This window comes from Bubalus kerabau, chromosome 10 (assembly GCF_029407905.1).
Source record: "Bubalus kerabau isolate K-KA32 ecotype Philippines breed swamp buffalo chromosome 10, PCC_UOA_SB_1v2, whole genome shotgun sequence".
Classification (NCBI taxonomy): Eukaryota; Metazoa; Chordata; class Mammalia; order Artiodactyla; family Bovidae; genus Bubalus; species Bubalus kerabau.
Genome location: NC_073633.1, coordinates 12,142,308 through 12,169,705, shown reverse-complemented (window position 1 = coordinate 12,169,705; position 27,398 = coordinate 12,142,308). Strand labels below are relative to the sequence as shown.

The 27,398-nt window shown below is 41.6% G+C and overlaps 1 protein-coding gene across 3 annotated transcripts in view; it reads right to left on the bottom strand.

Annotated features, from left to right (window-relative positions):
- Positions 1-27,398, bottom strand: part of IQGAP2 (IQ motif containing GTPase activating protein 2) — a 305,783-nt gene that overhangs the window by 97,972 nt on the left and 180,413 nt on the right. For all 3 annotated transcript variants that reach the window (XM_055536607.1, XM_055536609.1, XM_055536608.1), the window contains exons 6-12: positions 24,142-24,209; positions 23,707-23,820; positions 22,888-23,066; positions 20,727-20,814; positions 16,147-16,310; positions 13,381-13,541; positions 4,291-4,415 (exon numbers count right to left, since the gene is read on the bottom strand). In XM_055536607.1, coding sequence (XP_055392582.1) covers positions 4,291-4,415; positions 13,381-13,541; positions 16,147-16,310; positions 20,727-20,814; positions 22,888-23,066; positions 23,707-23,820; positions 24,142-24,209 — 899 coding nt within the window. The remainder of the gene's footprint in view (positions 1-4,290; positions 4,416-13,380; positions 13,542-16,146; positions 16,311-20,726; positions 20,815-22,887; positions 23,067-23,706; positions 23,821-24,141; positions 24,210-27,398) is intronic.

Sequence of the window (27,398 nt, the reverse complement as noted above, 5' to 3'; positions counted from 1 at the left end):
TGGTACCTACCAAATTTAAAAAGCAAAAATTCACAGGAAGAAAACCTTGTCTAAACTCTCTGGTCAAACTAATGCTCCACTAAGGTTCAACTGGGAAAAGTAAGCTTTCCATTAAGACATCAGCAGAGCATCCAAATCGGAGGAAATGCATTTAACAGCTTCTCCACTCAGTTCAGCTTTCACATTTCCCATCAGCAGCACACCTCATCCACACCATGATTTAGACACGGGATTAGACCCTGGAGTGTGTGGCAGGGGTGAGGTGGGAGAGCAATGCACTTTCAAGATGTCCATGAGAAGTTCTCAGCTCTTTCAGATGATTTAATTTCTATATTATGCAATTCAGGCCTGGCAACGGTATATTTAATTTAGTTTTTAAAGCAATCACCTAAACAGATGATGTCCAACTCAGTACTTCAAAGCGTGCTAAGTCGTGTGTGACTCTTTGCAATCCCATGGACCTCGTAGCCCATCAGGCTCCCATGTCATTGGGACTCTCCAGGCAAGAACACTGGAGGGGGTTGCCATTTCCTTTTCCCAATACTTCAAGAAATTTAAGTAAAAATACTCCATTTTGACAAAATGACAAACCAAAATAGAGAGAAATTAAATCTTTTATATTAAGTCCCCTAGAAAGGAAATATAGTTTCTAGATGGCTAAACTAAGATCATGGCATCCGGTCCCATCACTTCATGGCAAATAGATGGGGAAACAGTGGCTGACTTTATTTTTCTGGGCTCCAAAATCACTGCGGATGGTGACTGCAGCCATGAAATTAAAAGACGCTTGCTCCTTGGAAAGAAAGTTATGACCAATCTAGACAGCATATTAAAAAGCAGAGACATTACTTTGCCAACAAAGGTCCATCTAGTCAAGGCTATGGTTTTTCCAGTGGTCATGTATGAATGTGAGAGTTGGACTATAAAGAAAGCTGAGCACCGAAGAATTGACGCTTTTGAACTGTGGTGTTGGAGAAGGCTCTTCAGAGTCCCTTGGACTGCAAGGAGATCCAACCAGTCCACCCTAAAGGAGATCAGTCCTGGGTGTTCATTGGAGGGACTGATGTTGAAGCTGAAACTCCAATACTTTGGCCACCTGATGCGAAGAGCTGACTCATTTGAAAAGACCCTGATGCTGGGAAAGATTGAGGGCAGGAGGAGAAGGGGACGACGAGGATGAGATGGTTGGATGGCATCACCGACTCAATGGACATGGGTTTGTGGACTCGGGGAGTTGGTGATGGACAGGGAGGCCTGGCATGCTACAGTTCATGGGGTCGCAAAGAGTCGGACACAACTGAGCAACTGAACTGAACTGAGATGGCTAAAAGAAATGTGATAATTGCTGTATGATACGTCTCGTGGAGAATAACTTAATAGTACAGCTACTTAGATAAATGCCACACAAATCTAAAGAAATTTTGCTTAAAAGTATTCATCTAAGGACTTCCCTGCTAGTACAGTGGATAAGAATCCACCTGAAAATGCAGGGGACATAGGTTTGATCCCTGGTCCAGGAAGGTTCCACATGCGGCGAGCAAGTAAACTGAATGCCCCAACTACCAAGCCCAGGCACCTAGAGTCTGCTCCGCAACAAGAGAAGCTTTCGCAATGAGAAACCCGGGCAGCACAAGAAAGAGAGCCCCTGCTTGCCACAACTAGAGAAAGCATGGATACAGCAACAAAGACCCAGTGCAACCAAAAAAAATAAATAAACCAAAAAAGTATCCACCCACAAGGAAATCACTGCGGTCCAGAGGTTGGGACTCCACACTTTCATTGCTGAGGGCGCGGGTTAAATCCTTGATTTAAGAACTAAGATCCCACAAGCTGTGTGGTATGCCCCGCCCCGCCACCCGCCCAATTTACCTACAAAAGACCACTTTTTTTTAAAGTTATATACATGTTACGGTTTTTCTTTTCCTGGTAAAAGCAAAGGCTCTATCTGATAATCTGGGACAAAAAATGGCAGGTCCCTCCCCCCCCTTGTCAGTGTCAAGAATGAGAATAAAACTATCTTCATTCAGCACTGAGAATTGATACATCTTCACCTGTATTAACAGGACATACAGAAATCACCAAAGCAAACTTGGATTGCGCATACGGTCACAAAAAATAGGGAAAATGTTAGAAAACAAAGATGCAACATAATTTTGTGCTTTGCCAACATTTGAGTGGCCTTAGCCAAAGCACCCAAACCATGGCTGCACTCTGCAAGTGTGGAGCCAGGGGGCCGAGGAGGAAGGCAGGAGGCTGGGGGCCCGAGCTTTGCAACAGGACACACACACCAGTGCCATCCCCACACCCCGAGCCCCCACTGATGATGCTGAGCATCTGCTTAAACTGCTGCTTTCCTCACAACTAACATCTGGCAAGAACCACTAGCTCCCCAGCCAACAGGCCAGAAAAGATCCAAGTGGGTAGAGAGTCAGCTATCTGATGGCAGGGATCCCCAAATGCAGAGAGGCAGCAGAAAGTCCTGCAGTCACAAAAGGGGAAACAGATCTGTAGACAACTCTTGAAAAGGACAAAATGGAAAAAAGTTCAGCGATCAGTCTAACAGTGGCATTTACGTTACGCCACGTCCAGGCAGCACCCTCGGACCCTGCTTTCTACGAGAGGTCTACAGTGAGAAGTTGTTTAGCCAAAAAGTAAACCTGGTCTTGATACTGGGCACAGGGCTCACAGAAAGTCATAAAGAAAGTGAAGAAAACTCTGCAAATGCAATGAACAAAGTCAAATGTTTTATCTCCAGTGACTGTAGTATAACAAAATGAGATACTGTATTAGAAGGCCAGATCTAAGAGCTTAACCAAAACAAACTAGAACAAAACATTGCAAACTTTGGTTATGTTTATAAAGAGTAAGCATAGAGCTTAAGCATTTTTATCTTTTGTATACAAATATTGGCTGTATTTCCCATGTTGTAAGTACATTCGTAAGCCTATCTTATACCCAATAGTTTGTACTTCCCACTTGCCCCTCCCACCTTCCCTCTCCCCACTGGTAACCACTAGTTTGTTCCACGAGAGATCTGTGACTCTGCTTCTTTTTTGTCACATTCACTAGTCGTTGTATTATTTAGATTCCGCATATTAGTGATCTCATACAGTATTTGCCTTTCTCTGTATGACATTTCAGTTAGCATAATGTTCTTCTAGTCCATCCATATTGTTGCAAAAGGCACAATTTTACTCTTTTTTATGGCTGAATAGTATTCCGTCACACAGACACAGACACACACATGCACACACTACATCTTCATACATTCATCTGTTGACGGAGACATTTAGGTTGTAAAACCTTACAAAAATATACTAGGACAAAACATTCTGAGAGCTCCTAAGTTCTAGAAACACAGCAAATCCCCATGATTTGAGATCATAAACAATAGTTAGACTGTGTTGTAATTTCTTCTTAGAGCAGGAATATGTGTCATGCCGCTGCTGCTAAGTTGCTTCCAACTGTGCGTCCGACTGTGCGACCCCATAGATGGCAGCCCACCAGGCTCCCCCGTCCCTGGGATTCTCCAGGCAAGAACACTGGAGTGGGTTGCCATTTCCTTCTCCAATGCATGAAAGTGAAAAGTGAAAGGGAAGTCACTCAGTCGTGTCCGACCCTTAGCGACCCCATGGACTGCAGCCCACCAGGCTCCTCCGTCCATTGGATTTTCCAGGCAAGAGTACCAGAGTGGGTTGCCATTGCCTTCTCCAAATATGTGTCATATTTCAGAATAATACACAAATGAAAGGTCAAAATAAAGTTGAGTGCTTAGAAAAACTGAGTTCTTTAGTCATTTTTCAAGCGTGCATGTGCTTAGTCACTCAGTCATGTCCAACTCTTTGGGACCCTTTGGACTGTAGCCCACCAGGCTCCTCTTTCCTTGGGGTTTTCCAGGCAAGAATACTGGAGTGGGCTGCCATTTCCTTCCCCAGGGGATTTTCCTGACCCAGGGATCAAACCTGTGGCTTTTCTGCATTGCAGGCAGATTCTTTACCTGCTGAGCCATCAGGGAAGCTCAAGTACCAGGAAATTTTAAAAGTTAGGACTTGTATTCATGTATTTTATTCTATTCTTTTATGTCTTATGTTTGCTGTGTAATGTTTATAATGCATTGGGATAGTAGCACAGAAATAACATTTATATATAAATACATACATACCTGTAAGAAGAATGTTTTCTCATAGGGCTCCATGAGCACAAGATTGGCAGCCCTGATCTAGAGATCTGTGCTGTCCAGCTACCTCATTCTCCCACCATAACTAGAGAAGGAAACTCTTCCATACTTACGGTCATTCTCTTCTTGAATTTCGATATTAACCATATCAATACAATTCTGAATTTCATTCCAGCTTAAGGTATCTTGCTCTTGGGATAAGGCTTCCAGTTTAATGGCAAGAAGAGCATTTGCATAACTGTAGGAGAGAAAACAAGCATACCGCCTATCAGAGACATTCATTCTTTGCTCATGTTACGCGCCTTAAATTTGGCAGGCATCTTAAGTCTGACACACGTGGCCCAATGTGATGTTATGAAGTTAGACAAAGAGTAGAAAGGCAAGTAAAAGTGTCTCATGCAGCTCTGTCAACATACATCAAGCTCACTTAGACTAATAATGTTTCTGTCCTTCAAATACTTCTAGGCACAAATGTTTTTTAATAAAAAGTCCCTCAAATTCCAATCTTGTATTTATCTCAAGCAAAGAAACCTCAACCTCCTTAACTTTGTGAAGTTACTAGTTTTTTTTAGTAACTATTTTTCCTTCCCTTTGTATGTCTTGGTTCTGCTCAGACTCCAGATGACTATTATGATGTAAAATTCAGAATTACCATGGCTTCTAATCTTTCCATCAAAGGTCCTTTTTTTTTTTCCTCCTTCTTTCACCAAATCCAAGCCTTGAGAGCACCCCCACTTTTTTTTTTTTTTTTTTTACTGTAACCCTAACATAGCTGGGTTATCTTGTAGCCTAATCAGATCAGATCAGTCGCTCAGTCGTGTCTGACTCTTTGCGACCCCATGAATCGCAGCACGCCCAGGCCTCCCTGTCCATCACCAACTCCCGGAGTTCACTCAGACTCACGTCCATCGAGTCAGTGATGCCATCCAGCCATCTCATCCTCTGTCGTCCCCTTCTCCTCCTGCCCTCAATCCCTCCCAGCATCAGAGTCTTTTCCAATGAGTCAACTCTTTGCATGAGGTGGCCAAAGTACTGGAGTTTCAGCTTTAGCATCATTCCTTCCAAAGAAATCCCAGGGCTGATCTCCTTTAGAATGGACTGGTTGGATCTCCTTGCAGTCCAAGGGACTCTCAAGAGTCGTCTCCAACACCACAGTTCAAAAGCATCAATTCTCCGGCACTCAGCCTTCTTCACAGTCCAACTCTCACATACACCCAATGACAAATCAAATAAAATGCAACTAGAGTTCCAGAAACCTTGGTGAAGATCATGCGACTTCACTGCCTGTTTTCTTGACAAGGTGGTGCGTGAGTTGAACTAGAATGTCCTGGAATTCCTCTTCACCTGTCCATTCCTCAGGCTTCACACAGCTACTACCTCGCTCCTGTGTCTGCTCCCTGTCATCCCACTCTTACACCTCAATCGGACCCCTGACCCTCCTCACCTTCTGGAAAACAGAACTTGGTCAATGCTCTGATTATTTTTCTTGTCTTGAGAAATTTTGGGGAAAAAGATAATCTGATACTTCATCTTGACATATTACTAAGAGACTTTCGTTTCTTAGTCATCAATTTTCCCATTTGAAATTACAGAAACAATGTTACAACCGTAAGCTAACATGAGTAAGTTATTCCTGGCCAAAGTACAGAAACGCAGTAGTTTAATTTGCTTGTGCGTCTTTATACCAGAGAAGTGAAGATTAATCCTCTACGTATATACTGATTCACTTTGCAATTTGACTTCTGAATAGAACCAACAGATTTACAGCAGAGGTTCAAAGAAGTAACACTGCATTGAATCTATAACTGTTTTCTCATTGTGACAGGTTTTCTCAAAGTTCTGCACACTCCAGGTGACACTGAGATGTCTTCCATTGGGTGCAGCTTGAAAGAGAAAAGTATCATTCAGAATAGGACGCGGTGGGGAGGACTCATTTTCTGTGTCTGAACAAGGCATTACCTAATACAGGCTTGAAAGTGTCTCAAGGTCCTGTGTGAGATTCTCACCTTATCAAGAGTAAACCTAAGAAAATACTTTTCTACACTTCCGTGCATGCTAAGTCACTTCAGTCATGTTTGACTCTCTGCGACCCTATAGACTGTAGCCCACCAGGCTCCTCTGTCCATGGGGATTCTCCAGGCAAGAATACTGCAATGGGTTGCCATTTCCTTTTCCAGGGGATCTTCCCAATCCAGGGATTGATCTGGGTCTCTTTCATTGCTAATGCTGCTGCTAAGTTGCTTCAGTCGTGTCTGACTCTATGCGACCCCATAGATGGCAGCCCGCCAGGCTCCCCCATCCCTGGGATTCTCCAGGCAAGAACACTGGAGTGGGTTTCCATTTCCTTCTCCAATGCATGAAAGTGAAAAGTGAAAGTGAAGTTGCTCAGTCATGTCCGACTCCGAACGACCCCACGGACTGCAGCCTACCAGGCTCCTCTGTCCATGGGATTCTCCAGGCAAGAGTACTGCAATGGGTTGCCATTTCCTTTTCCAGGGAATCTTTCCAATTCAGGGATTGATCTGGGTCTCTTTCATTGCAGGCAGATTATCATCTGAGCCACCAGGGAACCACTTATGAGTAGCAATATATAATAAATAACACTGACCATGATGACAATGGATAAACTGCAACTTGCACTCACTAGTATCCATTATAGATGGTGACCATTCTATAAGAAAGTGCGAAATCCTTTCAGGCATTTCATATATCTGACATCTAAATGATGACCCAGTGGGAACAAAATGGAAAAGCTTAAGGATGAACAGAAGGAGAAAAATAAAATCCACACTCACCCACCATTTCCTCGTAAATGAACAAATACTAGCAAAAGGGAAAAATATGATGAATAACACAACAGAGCTCCACAGGCGTTCCATATGAGTATTAGTCTCCAGCACTAAAGATATCAGCTTCTTGTAGTTTACCCAACAGGTCTATGTCTTTTCCCTCCCCACCTTTCTGAGCATTCCCTTTGGTGTCTGCTATGGTTAGCACACTTGGGGAGCTTTGAAGAAGACTAAAATGTCAGCTTCATTCAGCAGATGCTTATGAAGTACAAACTGTGTACAAAACCTGTGGCAGGCACTATCGGGAGATTGGAAGGGACAAGATGCAGCCATTATGTCAGGGAGCTTTCAGCGAGTGTGCTAAGTCGCTTCATTTGTGTCTGACTCTATGCGATCCCATGGACTGTAGCCCATCAGGCTCCTCGGTCCATGGAGTTTTCCAGGCAAGAACACTTGCGCCACCTGGGAAGCCTTTCAGCTCATTAGATAAGATGAAAAAAAGCTCAAATAACAGCAGAGCATGGGAAAAGTCATAAAATTAGAGGTTGCACGTAAGAGTGGAAGTAACGGAGTTCCAAGGAAGGAGAAGCAGACAGAAACCCTCACCGATGGAGCAGCTGGCCTGGGACAGGCTCACAGAGGCTCTGGAAATGCAGAGCAGGTGCTTCTGTTGGGTGTGTGTTTCTGTGCTTTACAGATGAAGAGAAAGGGGCTTGGCTAGGAAGAGTCACACAGATTATGTTTGGCTCCAAGGCTATGTTCCTTTAACCACATCATGTTAGTTCTCAGAAGAGATGACGTTAGCTGGGGTGGGAGAAGCATCAACTAGAAGACTAGTTCACAGAAGCATCATCTCTGGCAGGGAGAGCTTGGGAGCTCCAGAGCTGTGCTAGGTGGAGATGGGTGACAGGCATTGTGTTCCTAGTGGTGAGACAAGTATGCTTACGAGCAGATAAGCCAGAAAGAACAGCGTGTGTCTGGATCCAGCTTGGCTGAAGCACAAAATACAAGGAGGACTATAGGAGGACTATAGCTAGAGCTAAGAGCAGAACACCACGTTGAGGGTAATTCAGATGAGAACAGAGGACAGTCGTAGGGAGGTGCATGATAAACGTAAGTACATTTTAGAACAATTAATCTGGGAACACCGTATGCCCAGAGCCAATGCCAACCCTGTATCACTCTTGTGAGAATTGGGCAAAAGAATCTTTCTGGGAAACAGAGTCCCAAGGGCAGAAGTCATGGTAAATGGGTAGTGACCTTGTAAGAATTCACAGCCAGGTGGCCCTGCCCAGCACCCGTGTACTATGAAGAAGTTCTAAGACCATAAGGGAGAGCTATCAGATCAGATCAGATCAGATCAGTTGCTCAGTCGTGTCTGACTCTTTGTGACCCCATGAATCGCAGCACGCCCAGGCCTCCCTGTCCATCACCAACTCCCGGAGTTCACTCAGACTCACGTCCATTGATTCAGTGATGCCATCCAGCCATCTCATCCTCTGTCGTCCCCTTCTCCTCCTGCCCCCAATCCCTCCCAGCATCAGAGTCTTTTCCAATGAGTCAACTCTTCACATGAGGTGGCCAAAGTACTGGAGTTTCAGCTTTAGCATCATTCCCTCCAAAGAAATACCAGGGCTGATCTCCTTCAGAATGGACTGGTTGGATCTCCTTGCAGTCCAAAGGACTCTCAAGAGTTGTCTCCAACACCACAGTTCAAAAGCATCAATTCTTCAGCGCTCAGCCTTCTTCATAGTCCAACTCTCACATCCATACATGACCACAGGAAAAACCATAGCCTGGACTAGACGGACCTTTGTTGGCAAAGTAATGTCTCTGCTTTTGAATATGCTATCTAGGTTGGTCATAACTTTCTTTCCAAGGAGTAAACTTCTTTTAATTTCAAGGCTGCAGTCACCATCTGTAGTGATTTTGGAGCCCAGAAAAATGAAGTCTGACACTGTTTCCACTGTTTCCCCATCTATTTCCCATGAAGTGATGGGACCGGATGCCATGATCTTAGTTTTCTGAATGTTGAGCTTTAAGCCAACTTTTTCACTCTCCACTTTCACTTTCATCAAGAGGCTTTTGAGTTCCTCTTCACTTTCTGCCATAAGGGTGGTGTCATCTGCATATCTGAGGTTATTGATATTTCTCCCTGCAATCTTGATTCCAGCTTGTGTTTCTTCCAGTCCAGCATTTCTCATGATGTACTCTGCATATAAGTTAAATAAACAGGGTGACAATATACAGCCTTGACAAACTCCTTTTCCCATTTGGAACCAGTCTGTTGTTCCATGTCCAGTTCTAACTGGTGCTTCCTGACCTGCATACAAATTTCTCAAGAGGCAGATCAGGTGGTCTGGTATTCCCATCTCTTGCAGAATTTTCCACAGTTTATTGTGATCCACACAGTCAAAGGCTTTGGCATAGTCAATAAAGCAGAAATAGATGCTTTTCTGGAACTCTCTTGCTTTTTCCATGATCCAGTGGATGTTGGCAATTTCATCTCTGGTTCCTCTGCCTTTTCTAAAACCAGCTTGAACATCAGGAAGTTCACGGTTCACATATTGCTGAAGCCTGGCTTGGAGAATTTTGAGCATTACTTTACTAGCGTGTGAGATGAGTGCAATTGTGCTGTAGTTTGAGCATTCTTTGGCATTGCCTTTCTTTGGGATTGGAATGAAAACTGACCTTTTCCAGTCCTGTGGCCACTGCTGACTTTTCCAAATTTGCTGGCATATTGAGTGCAGCACTTTCACAGCATCATCTTTCAGGATTTGAAATAGCTCAACTGGAATTCCATCACCTCCACTAGCTTTGTTCGTAGTGATGCTTTCTAAGGCCCACTTGACTTCACATTCCAGGATGTCTGGCTCTAGGTCAGTGAACACACCATCGTGATTATCTGGGTCACAAAGATCTTTTTTGTACAGTTCTTCTGTGTATTCTTGCCATCTCTTCTTAATATCTTCTGCTTCTGTTAGGTCCATACCATTTCTGTCCTTTATCGAGCCCATCTTGGCATGAAATGTTCCTTTGGTATCTCTGATTTTCTTGAAGAGATCCCTAGTCTTTCCCATTCTGTTGTTTTCCTCTATTTCTTTGCATTGATCGCTGAAGAAGGCTTTCTTATTTCTTCTTGCTATTCTCTGGAACTCTGCATTCAGATGCTTATATCTTTCCTTTTCTCCTTTGCTTTTCACTTCTCTTCTTTTCACAGCTATTTGTAAGGCCTCCCCAGACAGCCATTTTGCTTTTTTGCATTTCTTTTCCATGGGGATGGTCTTGATCCCTGTCTCCTGTACAATGTCACGAACCTCATTCCATAGTTCATCAGGCACTCTATCTATCAGATCTAGGCCCTTAAATCTATTTCTCACTTCCACTGTATAATCATAAGGGATTTGATTTAGGTCATACCTGAATGGTCTAGTGGTTTTCCCTACTTTCTTCAATTTAAGTCTGAATTTGTCAATAAGGAGTTCATGGTCTGAGCCACAGTCAGCTCCTGGTCTTGTTTTTGCTGACTGTATAGAGCTTCTCCATCTTTGGCTGCAAAGAATATAATCAATCTGATTTTGGTGTTGACCATCTGGTGATGTCCATGTATAGAGTCTTATCTTGTGTTGTTGGAAGAGGGTGTTTGTTATGACCAGTGCATTTTCTTGGCAAAACTCTATTAGTCTTTGCCCTGCTTCATTCCGTATTCCAAGGCCAAATTTGCCTGTTACTCCAGGTGTTTCTTAAAGTTGAAAACCCACCCTCTTGGGCTTCCAAGAACCTGGTTAAAAGCTAGCATGGAAACTGAGATGTTGAGGCTGTAGGAGACCACTTGGGACCAATGCAACGATCCATATAAGAACCAAAGGGGCTCAAGAAACTCCTGTTGGTATTGGGTCATCCAGGTGACCTGGAAAGTGCTAAAATTTGTGATTTTATTTTAAAATAAAATTTTAGAAGTCTTTCATACAGAATATTTGCACTCTAAAGCCTATTCGTGTCCCCAGTTGAAAATCACAGGTTCTCAAATGGGGTGTGGGTCCATTTCCTTAATGGGTTATTTGTAAATTGAGATAGAGGAAGAGAGGATTTTTAATCCTCAAAGTGGGTGATTTGGAGGGAGGGGGTACTGTCATTTAGAGGGAGGTTGCAGGGATGCTCTGTGTCTTGAAAATGATCTCATCAACAAGTCCCGTTAGACCATTAGGCTTCATAACAAAGAGACCAACTCTGCCTTCTCTAACTGAGAAAGCAGAAAAGCCTAGTTAGAAAAGAATGAATGAGGACGGCAAAGACAGAGCAAGACCAATCTGGAGGTCATTTCAAAAGCAAAAGCGAAATGTCTAACTGAAGTGGTCGCTGGGAAATGGAAACGTTATGCAGAGGTGCGGTGCACACACACTGGCTACTGTCTGGGAAAAAGTGAGCAGGCTACGCATAGCTCAAGGGTGTCTCACAAAGGCAGAGAAAAACTCACGTTAACTGGAGGTGTCTAAGCTTGGAGGAGAGGATGGCGCCATTAACATAAACAGCAGAGGTCGAAATAAATTACCTTGGAAATAGACTCTAAGAAGTTATAGAAACCAAGTCGTCAAATTAAGTTGCATAAGAACATCAGTTTTTCCAAGATGACCAAAAACAAGCAAAGGCCACTGTTCTACTAGGGCTTCCCTGGTGGCTGTTCTACTACTTTGGGGCCATTCTCTACATAGACAAGTGGTCAAATGCCATTAAAAAAAAATCTAGCAAGTCTTTATTTCTCCTGTACGACTGGACTGTACGTCACTCAAGAGAATTACCTACTTCCGCAATTCCAGAACCAGTAAGTGCTTTTGTCAAGATCTATGCAGACATCGCCCCCTGGTGGTCACAAGAATCCAAGCTGGAAATTCACTCGTTTTCACTTGGGCTTTTGTCTTAACCTGGAGAAGGAAATGGCAATCCACTCCAGTACTATTGCCTGGAAAATCCCATGGACAGAAGAGCCTGGTAGGCTACAGTCTATGGGGTCACAAAGAGTCGGACACGACTGAGTGACTTCACTTTGTCTTAACCTCTAATTGGCCTCACATCCAGAATGGCAGGGTTCACTCTGGTGACATCCACCTCTGTATGAGAGTGTTCCTTTCCCTTTGTCCCTTTTGCTTAAGCAAAGGAAGCTGCTCGAAGAGAGTCTGAGCCCTTGATCATCCATAACTGCTCACTTATAAGTAAAATGAGGGTTTCCCTGGTAGCTCAGCTGGTAAAGAATCCGCCTCCAATGTGGGAGACCTGGGTTCGATCCCTGGGTCGGGATGATCCACCAGAGAAGGAAATGGCAGCCCACTCCAGTGTTCTTGCCCAGAGAATCCCATGGATGAAGGAGCCTGGCAGGCTACAGTCCATGGGGTTGCAAAGAGTTGGACACAACTGAGCGACTTCTCTTTCTTTCTAATTGGGCTCCTTATCCTGGCCCTTGGACTGCAGGGAGGTCAGTCGTAAAGGAAATCAGTTCTGGATATTCATTGGAAGGACTGATGCTGAAGCTGAAGCTCCAATCCTGTGGTGACCCAATGCAAAGAACTGACTCATTGGAAAAGGCCCTGATGCTGGGAAAGACTGAAGGTGGGAGGAGAAGGGGACGACAGAGGATGAGATGGTTGGATGGCATCACTGACTCGATGGACATGAGTTTGAGTAAGCTCTGGGAGTTGGTGATGGACAGGGAAGCCTGGGGTGCTGGAGTCCATGGGGTCGCAAAGAGTCGGACACGACTGAGCAACTGAACTGACTGATGATTCTGGCCCTTAGTTTTCTCTCTGTATCTGCTATAGTGTTTTTGATTCTATCAACTATACTATTGAGTAGCTTATTTCAGGAACAAGAAATAAAAGACACTAAGTTGAGATCGTTACCCACTGTCACGAGCCACTGGGGTCTCTGGAGTCCTTTGGTTTAACCATCAGAAGAATGAGGTTTGAAGCTCAACTGCCCAACTTTGGGTCCACAAATCCAGATTCAGTTTCGTCACCAGTAAACTAAGAAACCGGTCTGGACGATTATTAAGGCTGCTTCCAACTCTTCCACATTCTGTTATTTTCTAAAGAAGCCCAAGGGAAGGTATGCATTCAACATTTATTTTACTTAAGCCTGTCAATTTTTGCTAATAATATATACAGTAAGAAACTGCCACAGGATGCTCCGTCTTAGACTCTGTTCCTCTAAAAGGAAAACTGGGAAGAAGGATTCAAATATTTGAAGGACTCTTAGAACAAAGTAGACTAGCTTTTAAGAAAATGAGCATGGCAAAAAAAAAAAAAAAAAAAGTAAGCATGGTTATATGGATTTCTTCAGGAAGGAATAAATCGTTCATCTGTGAGGTCTGCCAAACACACATCTCTGCACTGAAAGGAAGTTTGGAAAACGTTCCCTTACCGTTCCACATATGTCTCGTCCAGATTGTTAAAGCCTATTGTCGGACTTCTAAGTTGATTCTGCACAGACACAAGATCGCTGCTCTCCAAGGCCTGGTTGAGTAAAGCTACAGCAGATAGCATTTCCACCGCAATCAAGAGCTCCTCATGGGCCAAGTAGTTCTGTTAGGAAACATATGGTAATATAAGCTCCCCAAATTCACACACCCCATGTATGTGATGGGGGTTCAGAAGGTTCACTTCAAACAGTACAGAAAAGTCAGAGATTGTGAGAACCCAGGACAAAGAGGGCTGCCTGGTCATCTATTTTTCATTGGCTTTCAAGAACAGGTCAGTGGCTTCTGGATTTTCCTTAGATGCTCGTCTGGGGAATTGAGTTAATTACAATCCTTAGTTATGACTCCATAAACATCTGCATGGCCACAGCCTCTTCCTATCTGCAGGTATACTGGCTGCCAACAGGCTTAGTCTTACCAAATAATTAAGCTACTGGTTGGATAACATCGTTGCTGTCTCTAAGTGCAGAGTAGGACATTAGTATAACTAATGACTTTCAGTTTGAATTAAGGGTAAGGAAAAGAGGGGAGAATTTTACCTAAAGATGATAACCCTGGAAGAGTAAATCAAAGTCATTAAGCAATATTGATTTTAAGTTTTAACAAGTTAGTCTAAGTCACATTTTTATAAGTGGGTAGAAATTCTAAATGTACTCTAGGGTCTAGATATTTGAAGAAATGTGAGGCAAATTTTAATGAAAAGCAGGTAAGGATTAGGTTTATTTAAAAAATAAGTCTCAGGTTACAGAAAGCCCCTTTCACCATTCTTTTCCTTTTAACCATTTTATACTGACTTGGCCCAGCTTCAAAAGGGTTATTTCTTCCATCCTATTGAAGGAACATAGAGGAAGCATGAAAATAAAATTTTTAAAACCCTGATATCTATCTTTACATTTAGGATATTGTATATTTCGTATGTATAATATTAATACCAAAATGCACTATAGCTTTCTGGTTCTCCATGGAAATTTCACAGTGAATTGATTTTAGATTAACAAAGCACAATTTTATGTTCCAAAGCAAATGGGAAGGAGGGTTTTTATAGGGAACATGTAAGTTTTATCCAAAGACCTTACATTAACTCTGAGTTTAACATAGAAGGAAGGTATCGAATTACAAGTAAAGAGCAGAATGCAATCATTTGAGATTCACCACAAATACCCAAAGTGGTATACAGCCAAAAAGATGAGGGCAAATAAAGAAAAAACGGATGAATGTGCTAGAGTGTACGTAGCTTTAGGCCGCAGAGTGAGAGAAACGGGGACAATATGAACAAGAGAACCCACAGGCAGTTTAAAGAAATAACTTATTTTTCTTTTATTACAAAATAGAGTTGACCACTGAGCAACACCAGAGTTAGGAGCGCTGAACCTCCACGCAGTCCAAAATCTCCACAGGGCTGTTGTTGTTCAGTCACTAAGTCATGTCTGACTCTTTGTGACCCCGTGGACTGTAGCCCACCAGGCTCCTCTGCCCCCATGTAAGTTGGTCCTCCGTATGCTCATCTTTCTGTACCCTAGTTTCTGCATCCTCGGATTCAACCAACTGTGTATCATATCATACTATAGTATTTACTATTGAAAAAAATTCACATACAAGTGGTATGCACAGTTCATACTGCAATAGCTATTTATAAAGCACTGTAACTCTTAATAAGCAAGGATAAGAAGACAAACCCTACTACCCAAGGCCTTTCGTGACACACACTTTCATTAATTTTTAATTCATGCAAACATTTACAGAGACTTTGGTTTTTTAAACTATTTTCCTTTTTTGATTGTAAAAAATAAGATAATGCTATATATTTCAATCTCATTTTTTCCATTTAATAGTAGGGTGTGCAGTCTGTTACTGGTTAAACATATGGTTTCCTTCCTTTCTTCAGTACTATAGATAAAAATGTCCCTGTATATTTGTGAGTTGCCTGTTTATGCTCTATGCTTTCCTCCTCTTGTTTTTTGGTAGAGCACTACTGTTTTTGATTTTAAGATCCAATGTCCTTCCATGTTTTTTCAGAACTTTAATTTTTAAATGATTTTTTACACATAACCTTTCATACTGGAAATTTACTCTATTGTGTGTAGTGAGGTAATGTTTTCTTTCCCAAATGGCTAAATGCTTCTAAGGATTTCATTTCTTTTCCCAGGTCTTTGAAATATTAGCTCTTTCATACATTAAGTTCTTGGCACTGCCTTTAGTATTTTTCACTCTGTTGCATTGTTTAGGTTAATCCTGTACTAGTACATATGCTCTTATTTACTGTAACCTTATATGATTTTACTGCTTAATCCCATTAACATAGTAAGAACAGACACTGACAAAAATCAAAGCCATGGTGCTAATGCTCTTGGTTGCAGATTTCTGGAAATCTAAATCAACAAAGTTAGATATTAAAAAAAACTTTCAGTCTGTTATTAAATTATACCAAGTTTTTCAAAAATCACACAGAAAATAAGAACAACTAGTTTTCAGTGCGTATTTGTGTAGAGCCCTGACTGCATTTCCTAACTATGCTCTCAGATTCTTTAAGGAGATGAAAGGCAGGAGTTGAAGAGGAAGGTGGTGTGGAATTGGTACAGGGAAGCCAACGAGACCAGCGACTGGCACAAGCTGAAGACACTCCACTCCACTCCACTCACCTGTCCTCAGCAGCACTCCTCGTTGCTAGGACTCAGAATGAACATCCTGTAACCAAGTCTCTTCTGACTTACCATGGCGTTCTGCTTCTGGAGGTTGAAAAGTTCATTCTGATACATCGCAGCCCCAAAGGGATAGACAATGGGCAGCTGGGCCTCTGGTCTCTGCAGTGCAAGCAGGGTGTTCTCAGGGTCACCCTCCCGAATAACAGCATTGATGTGGTCCACTGCAGCCAGCCCTGGGGTCGGAGTAACATTTCATCAGAACCTGTGCCTTTCCCACTGCGGCCTGACCCCACCAGCCCACACTTCCAAGGATTAAAGCCTGAGCAGTCATCTTCCATGAACTCTGAAAAGTTGCATTTGGATGGTAAGCAAAGCGTTGGAACTGGTAGCTTGTAATTGGAAAACAGTCTAATCCTTGGAGCTAGTCCCTACAAGAACTGCAGCATTGATAAAGCTGGAGTTATAAGGTCATTTCTGCCTAGCATGACTTCCCTGCAAAATTCTTCCTTTCAGGTCCAGCATTGGAACCAGTTTTCCCATAAAGTCCTCACAGGGCTTCAGTTTCTGAGAATTTCACACCTTGGGCATTGTTTTGGTATTTAGGACTGGGCCATGTGTATCCCACAGGCATTGCTCTTTAATGCTCTTTGTGTGTTATCTCTGCCTCCCCAAGGAGATTAAAGATATGTGAAGACCAGAAGCAAGGCTTGCCCTGCTTTTATCTTCCCTCTGAATGAGCACCACGGGACCCCACAGGAGGCACTTGGACACAATGCTGTTTGATCTAGAACGGTCAGTAAGTCTCTAAATAGTCTTCCTCATCTCTTGTGTTTTGTAAAGTGTGGTTTTTTTAGGGGAATATAATTTCAGATATGTTTTTAAAAATATTACAACCAAAAGTCATATGAGTATATAATTCTACCTTGGAATGGTGGTCCCCATGTGTTAGTATGGTTCCAAGAACTTCAGTGGATGCCTGAAACCAAGATAGAACCAAACCCTGCAGGTACTGTTCCCCCGCTACCCCCCCATATATACACATCTGTGATAAAGTTTAATTTTTAAGTTAGGCATAGTAAGAGATAAACAACAATAACTAATAACATTCTTAGGACTTCCTTATTTTATACTGGTAGAGTGTCCCTCTTAACATCTTAACTATTTCTCCCATCCCATCCATCTCCTTCTGGCAAAAATTAGCTTGTTCTCTGTGCCTATGACTCTGTTTCAGTTTTATCTACTGTTATTTTACAATTTTTCTTGTTTCTTGAAGTAGTTGTGTATTGCTATATACTTCTCTCTTGGAGCTGCTTTTGCTATGACCCATAAGTTCTGGCAAGTTGGGTTTCCATTTTCATTCATCTCAAGCTATTTTTTTGATTTCTTCATTGACCCATTAGCTTTCCACTTAAAGAAGGCATGTAATAGCTTCTTTTTGGCATCTCTGAATTGCTAGCATCCCTACTCTCGGGCTCTGGGGCCATTATTAAGCAAAGCAAGGACGGCGTGGACATAAGGACTATGACACCAGACAGTCTGGTGACTGAGACGGCTACTAAGTGACTGAAGGGTGGGGCCTCCCGGACAAAGTGACGATCCACGTGCCAAGGGGGTGGCGTGAGAGTTCACCATGCTACTTGGAACAGCAGGTAACTGAAAAGACAGGCGTTATTCCTGGAAATTTCCATCTAACATTTTCAGACTGCAATTGACAGTAGGGAACTGACATTTCCGTCAAGAAAACTGTGGATAAGTGGGGAGTGGGGTGGGGGAGAGCTACTGCACCATTTAACCTAAAAAATAAAAAAACGCCCTCATCACAGACATGCCTTGGTTTACATTACCTGATCCAATCAGAAGCTCTGTGATGTCTCTATGAGTTATAACATTCAGATTATAAAGATCTGAATTTTAGTGACCACATGGAGGGTACTCGGAACAGTAAGTTCAGTATAGTTTCAAGAAAACAGAAATGGAATTGTGACTAAATGGAAGAATGAGTGATGGACTCTGCTACCGGGCAACAGAAACTGGGCGGAACCAGTGGGGTTTGGCCTTACAGAGAAGGTTTCAGGTTAGTAGAGACAACACAGACCCAGACATTTCTAGAGTTTTCAAGGATTAGTCTGTTTCCCTAACACATGACTAGACTACAGCTAAGATTATTCTAACCCTTTTTAACAGATGGGAATTTATCTTCTCTATCTATATTCACACGGAGCCAAGCTCAATAGCTTTTCTACTGAGATACCTCATTCAAGAACAGGGAACACTTAGAAGTAATGCAGTCTTTCATGCCACACCCCAGAAAACTTACACTTTTAGAATAAGTTAGAATAATACCCTAAGAACCCAAACACTTTTTTCTATTTTTAGAACTAGTATGAGAAATGAAAGAATTCCAGAAAAGAAGGTCAGTGTTTGTCACGTTTGATGCTCTGTTAAGGTTATCCAAGGCCTTTTGGTTGTGTCTCGAATTATCCTGAATAGAACTGTACTTCACCTTTGAAAACTCTATTATATAAGTTTGGAAAACTGGATGGTAAAATATTACAAGAAAAAATATATCCTTTAAAACACTCTTAATGAGCCATTTCTTCTAAAAAAAAAAAAAAAGAAATATAAAGTAAGCTTAACCACTCTTTTACACTCTGCATTTAACAAAGTCTCAAGCCCTCATCTTAACAGAATATATGTAATGAATGGAAAGCATGTATCAAACTCCAAGTTAAATGACTGCAGTCCAAACAAATCTGAAGCCTCTGAAAACAGACCTGGTACTATTATCATCAAGCTGTCACCTTCTGCCATTACCATGGCTGCTACAAATGTAGACACCTCAACATTTTAATATAACAAGCTCAATGACTGGGGGAGAGCTTGTCAAGTAGCTACACTGACATATTTTAAAGCATACCATTGTCTCATTGTCATGTCACTGGCTAAAATATGCTTTGGAGAATTTTTTCAAGACTAATACTAGATATTTCTAGTATTACTATAAATTTTCCAATGGGGAGAGATTAAAACCTTCAGAATAATCATGTTCTATGCATTTAAAGCCATTAAACACTGCAATGTCTTTCATAATTTTAGCTGGTTATGCATTAGTGCAAATCATCTCATGCTTTTTACTTAAAAGTGGGAAAAAAGCATAGTCAATTTGGCATCAAATTTGTCCTCAGGAAATTGTGTCATTCAATCAAGTAATGAAACATTTATATAAGGTATTATATTTAACATGAAAAAGATATCTATTCTAGTGGTTATAAACATTTCAAAAATAAAGGATGGCATAGAGCTAGGGAACCATTTCCCCACTAAGCTTATGAACCTCAGATGTCTCGCTGGCAATATTAGTTTCTTCCTATAATCCATTTCTGTCAAGCATAATGAAATTCTCAGCTTTCAAACAGAGCAGAAAGAGAAACTTGAAATTGTACTTCATGTATCATCACCAACATGTTCAAAATTTAATAAGAATAAAAATAGGAGCACACATCTCAAAATGTCAAGGTGTTCCTTAAAGAAAGTAATCCTGGTGCTCGCAGTACTTGTAAGTGGAGGTAAATTCTCAAACCCACTCGGGTTAACTCCTAGACATATCTATCAATTTTCCCTGGGCCTCCTTATTTGAAGCCTGTAATATATGCCTCTACCAGCAACTTAGAGGAACACTCTTGATTAAAACCTACAGATGTGCGTTTCCTTGAAGGCGGTAAGAGCCATAAAGAACATTCAAAGTTCATCTAGCAGGTTACACCGAGGGTTTAGGACTACCAGAATTAGTGGACACTCCAAGTTTAAACCTGGCAGAAGTTCACATGCCTTATTAAATGGACTAACTGGCCTTTGATGTATTCATTTTCAGGGTATGTGGGTTATTTAGGTTGACCTTGGGGACATAAATGTCAAAGAGAATTCCTTACTGCCTCAAGTAAAAATAAATTTTATTAGAGAAACAAAAAAGACTAATAAAGAGACTAGTGTATCTAAAGTTGCACATGCTTATTTTAATCACCCCAGTTTTTTGTTCTTTATAGTCACATAACTGAACTAGGTACCAAGGAGAACTGTCCTGTGTGACTCTATGGAGTCTCAGGGCCATGGGATTCAAACCTGCCACGATGTGATTTTTAGGTCTGCCACATCTTATTCACTTGCACCAAAGCTACACAAGCGGTAAGAGAACAATTCTTACACACTGCAGACTAATAATTCAGAAGTAATAAAAAGCAGAGGTGTCAATAACAGCTTTACAATTCCAATAAAATGTTATCATATAATCCTGGGCAAGAAATGAATATCGTTAACTCATAATCTTTACTAAAAGAACTTTAAGGTTAGCCCAATAAGGGATAGGTTCAAAAAATGACATATGCTGTTCCTGTGATGAAACAGGAAGGTACAGTCAACCTGCTTCAAGATGTTTTGAGGTACTTTGCATGGACGGGGGACAAGAGGGCCAGAAAAGCTCCATGGAAAACTAGCAGATGATGCACCAGAATTAAGAGCAACACTTTTAGTGGATCTGTCATCATATAAGGCACTTATATAAGGATATATGTTAAGAGTTTTGCTGAGATTCAGATAAGAAAAATTTGCATCTTATAGAAGTATCCATTTCCTTCATATGATCCATTACTCACTGTTGACTTTATTGATATTGCCTTGGATTTCTGCTTGTGTCAGCAATTCTTCATATGCATCTCTTTCTTCTTCTGAGACACAGTTATTCTGCAAAACAAAGGCTTCATTGATTCTTGAGGTTAAGTGTTTCCAAAGCTTGATATTCAAAAGCAAAACCTTAAAGAGTGCTAAAAACCATTTGTTAATATTCATGTGAACTCGATACAAGCATTTAAGAGTGCCTGCTCTGTGAAGAGCACCAGGGTTAGCTATGCCAGCAAGGGTTACAAAATGAACAACAGACCCAGTGACTCTCTGTAAAGCCCTAATTGTCTAATGTGGAAAACATTAGGTTGGACTACTTGATACTGCCATTTTTTTGTAGATCAAAACCAGCTGAATATTGGCCATTTGATTCAGTCTAACAGAAAAATCAAGAACATAAATAACAAATATAGCAGAACAACATATATTCTAGGGAAGTACACGGGTGGAAAGAAAAATTTTACAAAGAGACAACAACTGAGGAGGGCCTGGGAGAGGGGGCTTCCCTGGTGGCTCAGATGGTAAAGAATCTGCCTGCAACGCAAGAGACCTGGGCTTGATGCCTGGGTCAGGAAGATCCCCTGGAGAAGAGAATGGCTACCCACTCTGATATTATTGCCTGGAGAATCCCATGGACAGAGGAGCCTGGTGGGCTACAGTCCATGGGGTCAGATATGACTGAGTGACTTTCATCATCATCATGGAGGAAGAGAGTAATGTTCAAGGCAGAGGAGAGAGAGAAGGATGTAGACAACAGGATTTGATCACAACGGTGAGAAAGCTTGGTGTGTCAGGGCTACAGTCAGAGTGCGTGTCGTGGGTTAGCCAGGGGAGGTAGGTTGGGTATGCTGGAACCTTTTGAGGCCAAAAGAAGGACCTGTGCTTGACTCAGTAGGCAGCAGGGAATCAGGGGAGGTTTCTGGAGGGATGATGTCAGATCTGTAGCTAAAGATCAATTTTGCAACCTGGAACTCGGGAGAGGGGTTGGCTTGGAAAATGATAGGAAGCCAGGGAACCCAAGGGGAAGAGCCCTGAGACAAGGTCAGGAGGGGCAGGGCTGAGGCAGGAGTGGTGACACGAGAAGGGGGGCGGATGGAGGTCAGCCCAGCAAGAAAAGGCGGCACAGGGTAGTGATGCCCAGGACACAGAGGGCATAAAGAGAGTTCTGAAACAGTGTGGGGGTCATTCCAAAGGGAAGTCAGTACAAGGCACGTTTCTGAGAAGGGTAGGGTAGGGATGAGCATCTTCCTGATGGGGTGGGGCAAAGGGATGAGGGCATCAAGCTGACAGCTTGAGTTCTTCAACAAGTAGACGAGCTCAATGGAGGAAGTGCAGAGAAAAGAGTGATTCAACGTCAGACGTTGAAGGCTCTCCACATTTAGGGGGAGGAACAAGCAGAGATGTGAAGAGATGCAGAAGACGTCCACAGCAGCAGAGAGGCCCAGAAAACATGGGTGGGGGGTGGCGAAGCAGGCAGTTTAAGGCCAGGGGCAGTGTGGGGCAAGTGTGCCCAATGCCATCCCCTGAGAAAAAGCGAAGATAAAGGGGCTACTTTGGTAACGGAGCTGAAGCTGACATGGCAAGACTTTAAGGAGGGGAAAGCTGGTGAAGAAGTGGAATCTGAGTGCTAAGTTTTCCGTAAGACAGGAGGCAGGAAATATAAAGTGAGGGTCAGGAGCTGACTTTCCAAGGAGGGAACTCACTTCTTCAAATACGAGGGGAAACTATGGGGAAAATACTAGGAAAGCGAATTCAAAAGCGTCTTCTCTAACCTCACCACACTCAATGATTAACCTCTAGTAATAAATCTGAAGGTGAGCCACCTAATACGAGGTCTGCTGGTGCTATTCAACTAGGGAAAATCTTTAACTGCTCCTTCTACACCTTCTTGATAAGTTTTCAACATGATCTTTCATCCTTGCTACCTGTAATACTCATCAAAAAAGAAAACCTAATTTCCTTACAGAGGGTATGGTCTTCTTTTTCCTTTATACTTCACCAAACCAATAGCCTGTGGCTAGAGAGACCATAGCCAGTGGCTTTAAAAATATCCCTCATAACATCAAAGCTTTTTCAAACTAGCAATGTATAACCATGCTTATTACTGTATTGAGCACTCAGAATCTAACTGAATACCTTCAGCCTTGCATTTTCCTCTTTTCTTTTCTTGGCTTCCCAGAGTTCCTTCTGATATTCCTGTGCGAGATCGTCATCCACTAAAGTCAAGACTGCGTTTGGGTTTCTTAGAGTCACAATGGTCTGCTCAGCGATTCCTTTTTCAATAGCTTCATTAATGGCTATGACTGCAGCATGCACTGCAAAGTAAAAAGAAAAAAAAAGAACTTTATCAGCAAAAGCCAACATGGACAGGTGTACCGACTGGGCACAACTAAAGCAGTTTTACTTTCTTCCATGGGGTCCAGTCAAGAATGCAGACAATAGAACCTCAGACACATCACAGCACATCCCTGCGACAACCTCCCCACCTGCGCATTTATCTCGGGTCCTCAGCATCTGTTACATGATTCCTATTCATTTGTTCAACTTGCATTGAATGTGAATCAAACACTATGGCAACCACTGGGAGTTTGCAGGATGACACTTTGAAAGTATCATGCTGTTTTCAAGAGACGACTGCAATTTAACTCGCAACATGGAAAGATTCCCAGCAATGAGTACCCTGCCGCTGAAATCTAAGGACAAAGAAAGCAGAGAAATGTTTGGGAGAGTAAAGATATTTCTGGAACTTCTTAAATTGCATTGTACAAGCAGATGTCTAGAGTCCAAGGTCAATTATTTGGTTATATTCTGATGTGCTCCAATCAATTACCTATAATACATATAAAAAAATTTAGAGTGCTTATAATATCTTCTAAATATCCGATTTCTTATAACCAAAATCAAGAATAGATAAGTCTCATGCCATTGGCAAGTCTGAATCTTAAGTAGACTCACGTGCAGCTTCATCCACAGACAGTTCATTAGCCAGAATACCACCTATTTTGCTGAAAGATGGCATTTGTATTCCATATTTCTCAAGCTCCTTTCTCATATTACTGATTTCCTCCTCTGAAAAAGAACAACAGCCAAAAAAATCAATGAAAGCCATAGAGATGGAGGCAGGAATGAGGGTATTTGTGTGAAGAAATGTGTTCATCAAGAACATGGGGTCAATTCTAAAGAAGAGCCTTAGAAAGAAGCCAGCCTCCCTTTCTCATTTCACAAAGGTGAGGAAATAGATGCTTGGCAGAGCCTAAAGACAATAAGCAAGTTTTCTCCTCTGATCAACAGAAAGGAAAAAAAGGGAATCAATATCAAAATGAAAAAAAAATATTGCTACATTTTCTTAATAACCACACTGTAAAAGATTATCAAGATAAAGAATAGTACCTGTGAAGTCTACTTTGCCCAGCAAATCCTGGATCTGGGGTGCAATTCCTAGTTTGAACAGATATAAACTGAAAGAGAAACCATAAAACTATCAGAAACTTCATCATCATAAATCTTAGAGCTAGAAATCACATACATCTTAAGGGTCTTTTTATTTGAGAAACACCTAAGAGACCATCTTAGCTAATTCATGCATCTTACAGATGAGGAAACTGAGTCCCAAGGTGACACAGTCCCTACTGGGACTAGGACTCGAGTCCCAGTCACTGTCTGGAAAACTGGTCTTCTGAACTACACAGCATGCCCACAGGCGAACTAACCTAATCATCCAGTTATAGGGAGGCTAAGGGACACAACACAAAACAGCAAGTAACAAATGCAATAAACATTTCTTTGGATATTACATGACTTCATTTTGCTTAAAGTAGGGCTGAAATTATATGTTCCTTTCCATACCTATATACGCCTCCAAGTACCATATACCCCCTTGGAGAACTATTTGTTTTATACATTCTGAACCAATAAATAGAGCAGCAAGACTACTGGTAGATGGAAAGATGTTAAAGACAAACCACGATGTGGATATATTACTATGACTGGATATATTACTATGACGTGGATATATTTTAAAAAGCGGAAAATGCAGAGAAATGTGTACATATTTTTAAAAAGTTCAATAGGAAGCAATGATGGTCACAACTGACCTGCCTGTAAACTGACAAAAGAAGCTAGAGTCTGACATTAAATTCTACCAAAGAGGATGAAAATATTTAGTTATGTGACTTTTCACCTCAAAAACATTGAGCCATAGTTTCTGAACTACATGTATTTTAACCTTCCCAGCCCCCCAAGATCAACTCTACAACCTGACTAAAATTCTGTATTCACTTAATATCAGTTCTGATAGACTTATAACTTAGGAAATTTAATTTTAATTTAATCAGAATTACAAATACAGTATACAGGAAAATGAACTGAGAATGATTTTGACAGTTTGAAGTATTTCAAGACTTATTTCAAATGTTGATATGAGACAGATCTGAGTAGTTTATAAACACAAAATTTCATTAAAAGAGTTCAAGATTAAGCCTTCTTAATGGAATGAAAACTCTTAAAATGCATGATCCATCAGTGTAAGCAGTATCCATTGAAATTAAATTTTTTGATCTTTGTAAGAAATAATCACTTAAAAAATTAATATGTGATCAAAGCTAAAAATTACTGATCCATGGTTTCAAAAGAATATATAGAAAACATCATTCAGAGTTAAACAGTAAATACTTTGATATAAATCATTTTGATATTGCTTCTGGAAATATCTATTCCATAAATTCACATGAAAAAAGTGAAAGTGTTAATCACTTGGCCGCGTCTGGCTCTTTGTGACCCCATAGACTGTGGCCCACCAGATTCCTCTGTCCATGGGATTCTCCAGGCGAGAATACTGGAGTGGGAGCCATTCCCTTCTCCAGAGGATTTCTCCCACCCAGGAATCAAGCCGGGGTCTCCCACACTGCAGGCAGATTCTTTACCATCGGAGCCACCAAACAGTATTCTATAATATGAATGTACCATATTTTGCTTAACCAATTGCTGAGCATTTAGATGATCATTAATTATCCACTATGATAAATAATGTTGCAGTGAACCTACTTATATAGGCACATCAGTCCATGGGGTCGCAAAGGCTCAGACACTACAGAGCAACTGAACTGAACTTGTGCATATATCTTATTCATCACATAAATTCCTGCAGAAAATTATCAAATTGAAAGGATATATACACAAAACTTTTAATATATATTATCAAATTGTCTTCTTAAAAAGAGATTATACATTTATTCTCTGTGAGCAAAGAGTTAATGAAACTCCTCTCCCTTCTACAACAGAATATGCCCTCCTTCAGTTCAGTTTCAAGCTCTGTTCCCCTAGGCGCCCAATAATGTATACTGACAACCATGTTACTAAGCATCATTGCTTAGGAGAAAAATAACCCTTGATTGGCAAACTGCATCTTGACTAGAAGGAATCATAAATACCTAGTAGGCTATACACAGCTTTAGGTGTTCCTGAGTTCAGTGACTCTTGTAACTGGCACACTTCTTGCAGGAAACTGGGAAGCCACGCTATGCTGCTGCTAAGTCGCTTCAGTCGTGTCCAACTCTGTGTGACCCCATGGACTGCAGCCTACCAGGCTTCTCCGTCCATGGGATTCTCCAGGCAAGAACACTGGAGTGGGTTGCCATCTCCTTCTCCAATGCATGAAAGTGGAAAGTGAAAGTGAAGTCACTCAGTCGTGTCTAACTCTTAGCGACCCCATGGACTGCAGCCTACCAGGCTCCTCCATCCATGGGATTTTCTGGGCAACAGTACTGGAGTGGGATGCCATTGCCTTCTCCAAGCCATGCTATGGAGCTGCTATAATAGATACTGGCTCCTGGGGACTGAGGTGCTCAGCCACGGAGCCTTCAGTAACTACCACTGTTAAGTCTCATTCATAACTTCACACCCACTTTATCACCCAGGGCACCAAAGAGAACAGGTTCTAAACAGCTGTGTGGACAACTACGTGGAGTGTTGAGAAGCCCCCCACTGCAGAGCAAACGCTTGATGCTGTCCTGCTGGTAGGCTGTATTTCCTTCTGAGCATCTGCTAATCGACATGGTTACGGCACGCAGTCCTGAGTCTGAGTGTTTAACTGAACTAAGACCCAGGTGATGGGCATGGCCCCACTCCACCATCAATCCATGAAAATGCCATTTTCTCTGTCCCTTTAAGAGCAGAGGATTCTATCCATGAAAACTTCACCAATCTGATAGCCAAAAATGTCATTAAAGTTTACATTTCCTTTTGTTCACTGTGAGGGTAAGCATTTTTCATACACATATTGGCCATTTCAATTTCTTCCAGGAAATGCATATGAATGAACTTCTGAATTTTAAAGGTTGTTTTCTGGGGGGATTTATTTTCCTCTGTTTCCCACCCCCCGCCTTTTCCCTCAAAACAACAACCAAAGGACAAATGACACTTTAAACATACGGTAATTTTACTACTACATTCCAATATATTTGTATCTTATTCACAAGGGAAAAACATATTGGACTCTGAACATCGTTCAATGTAAAACAGACATTATGTATTCATAACTCAAAGCTAGAAAGACAGGATACATTTCTTAGTTTAAATTCTAGGTCTTTAGAGATTATCAGGGGTATAACAAGTCATTATAATTAAAACTAGGATGCTGATATTTCCCA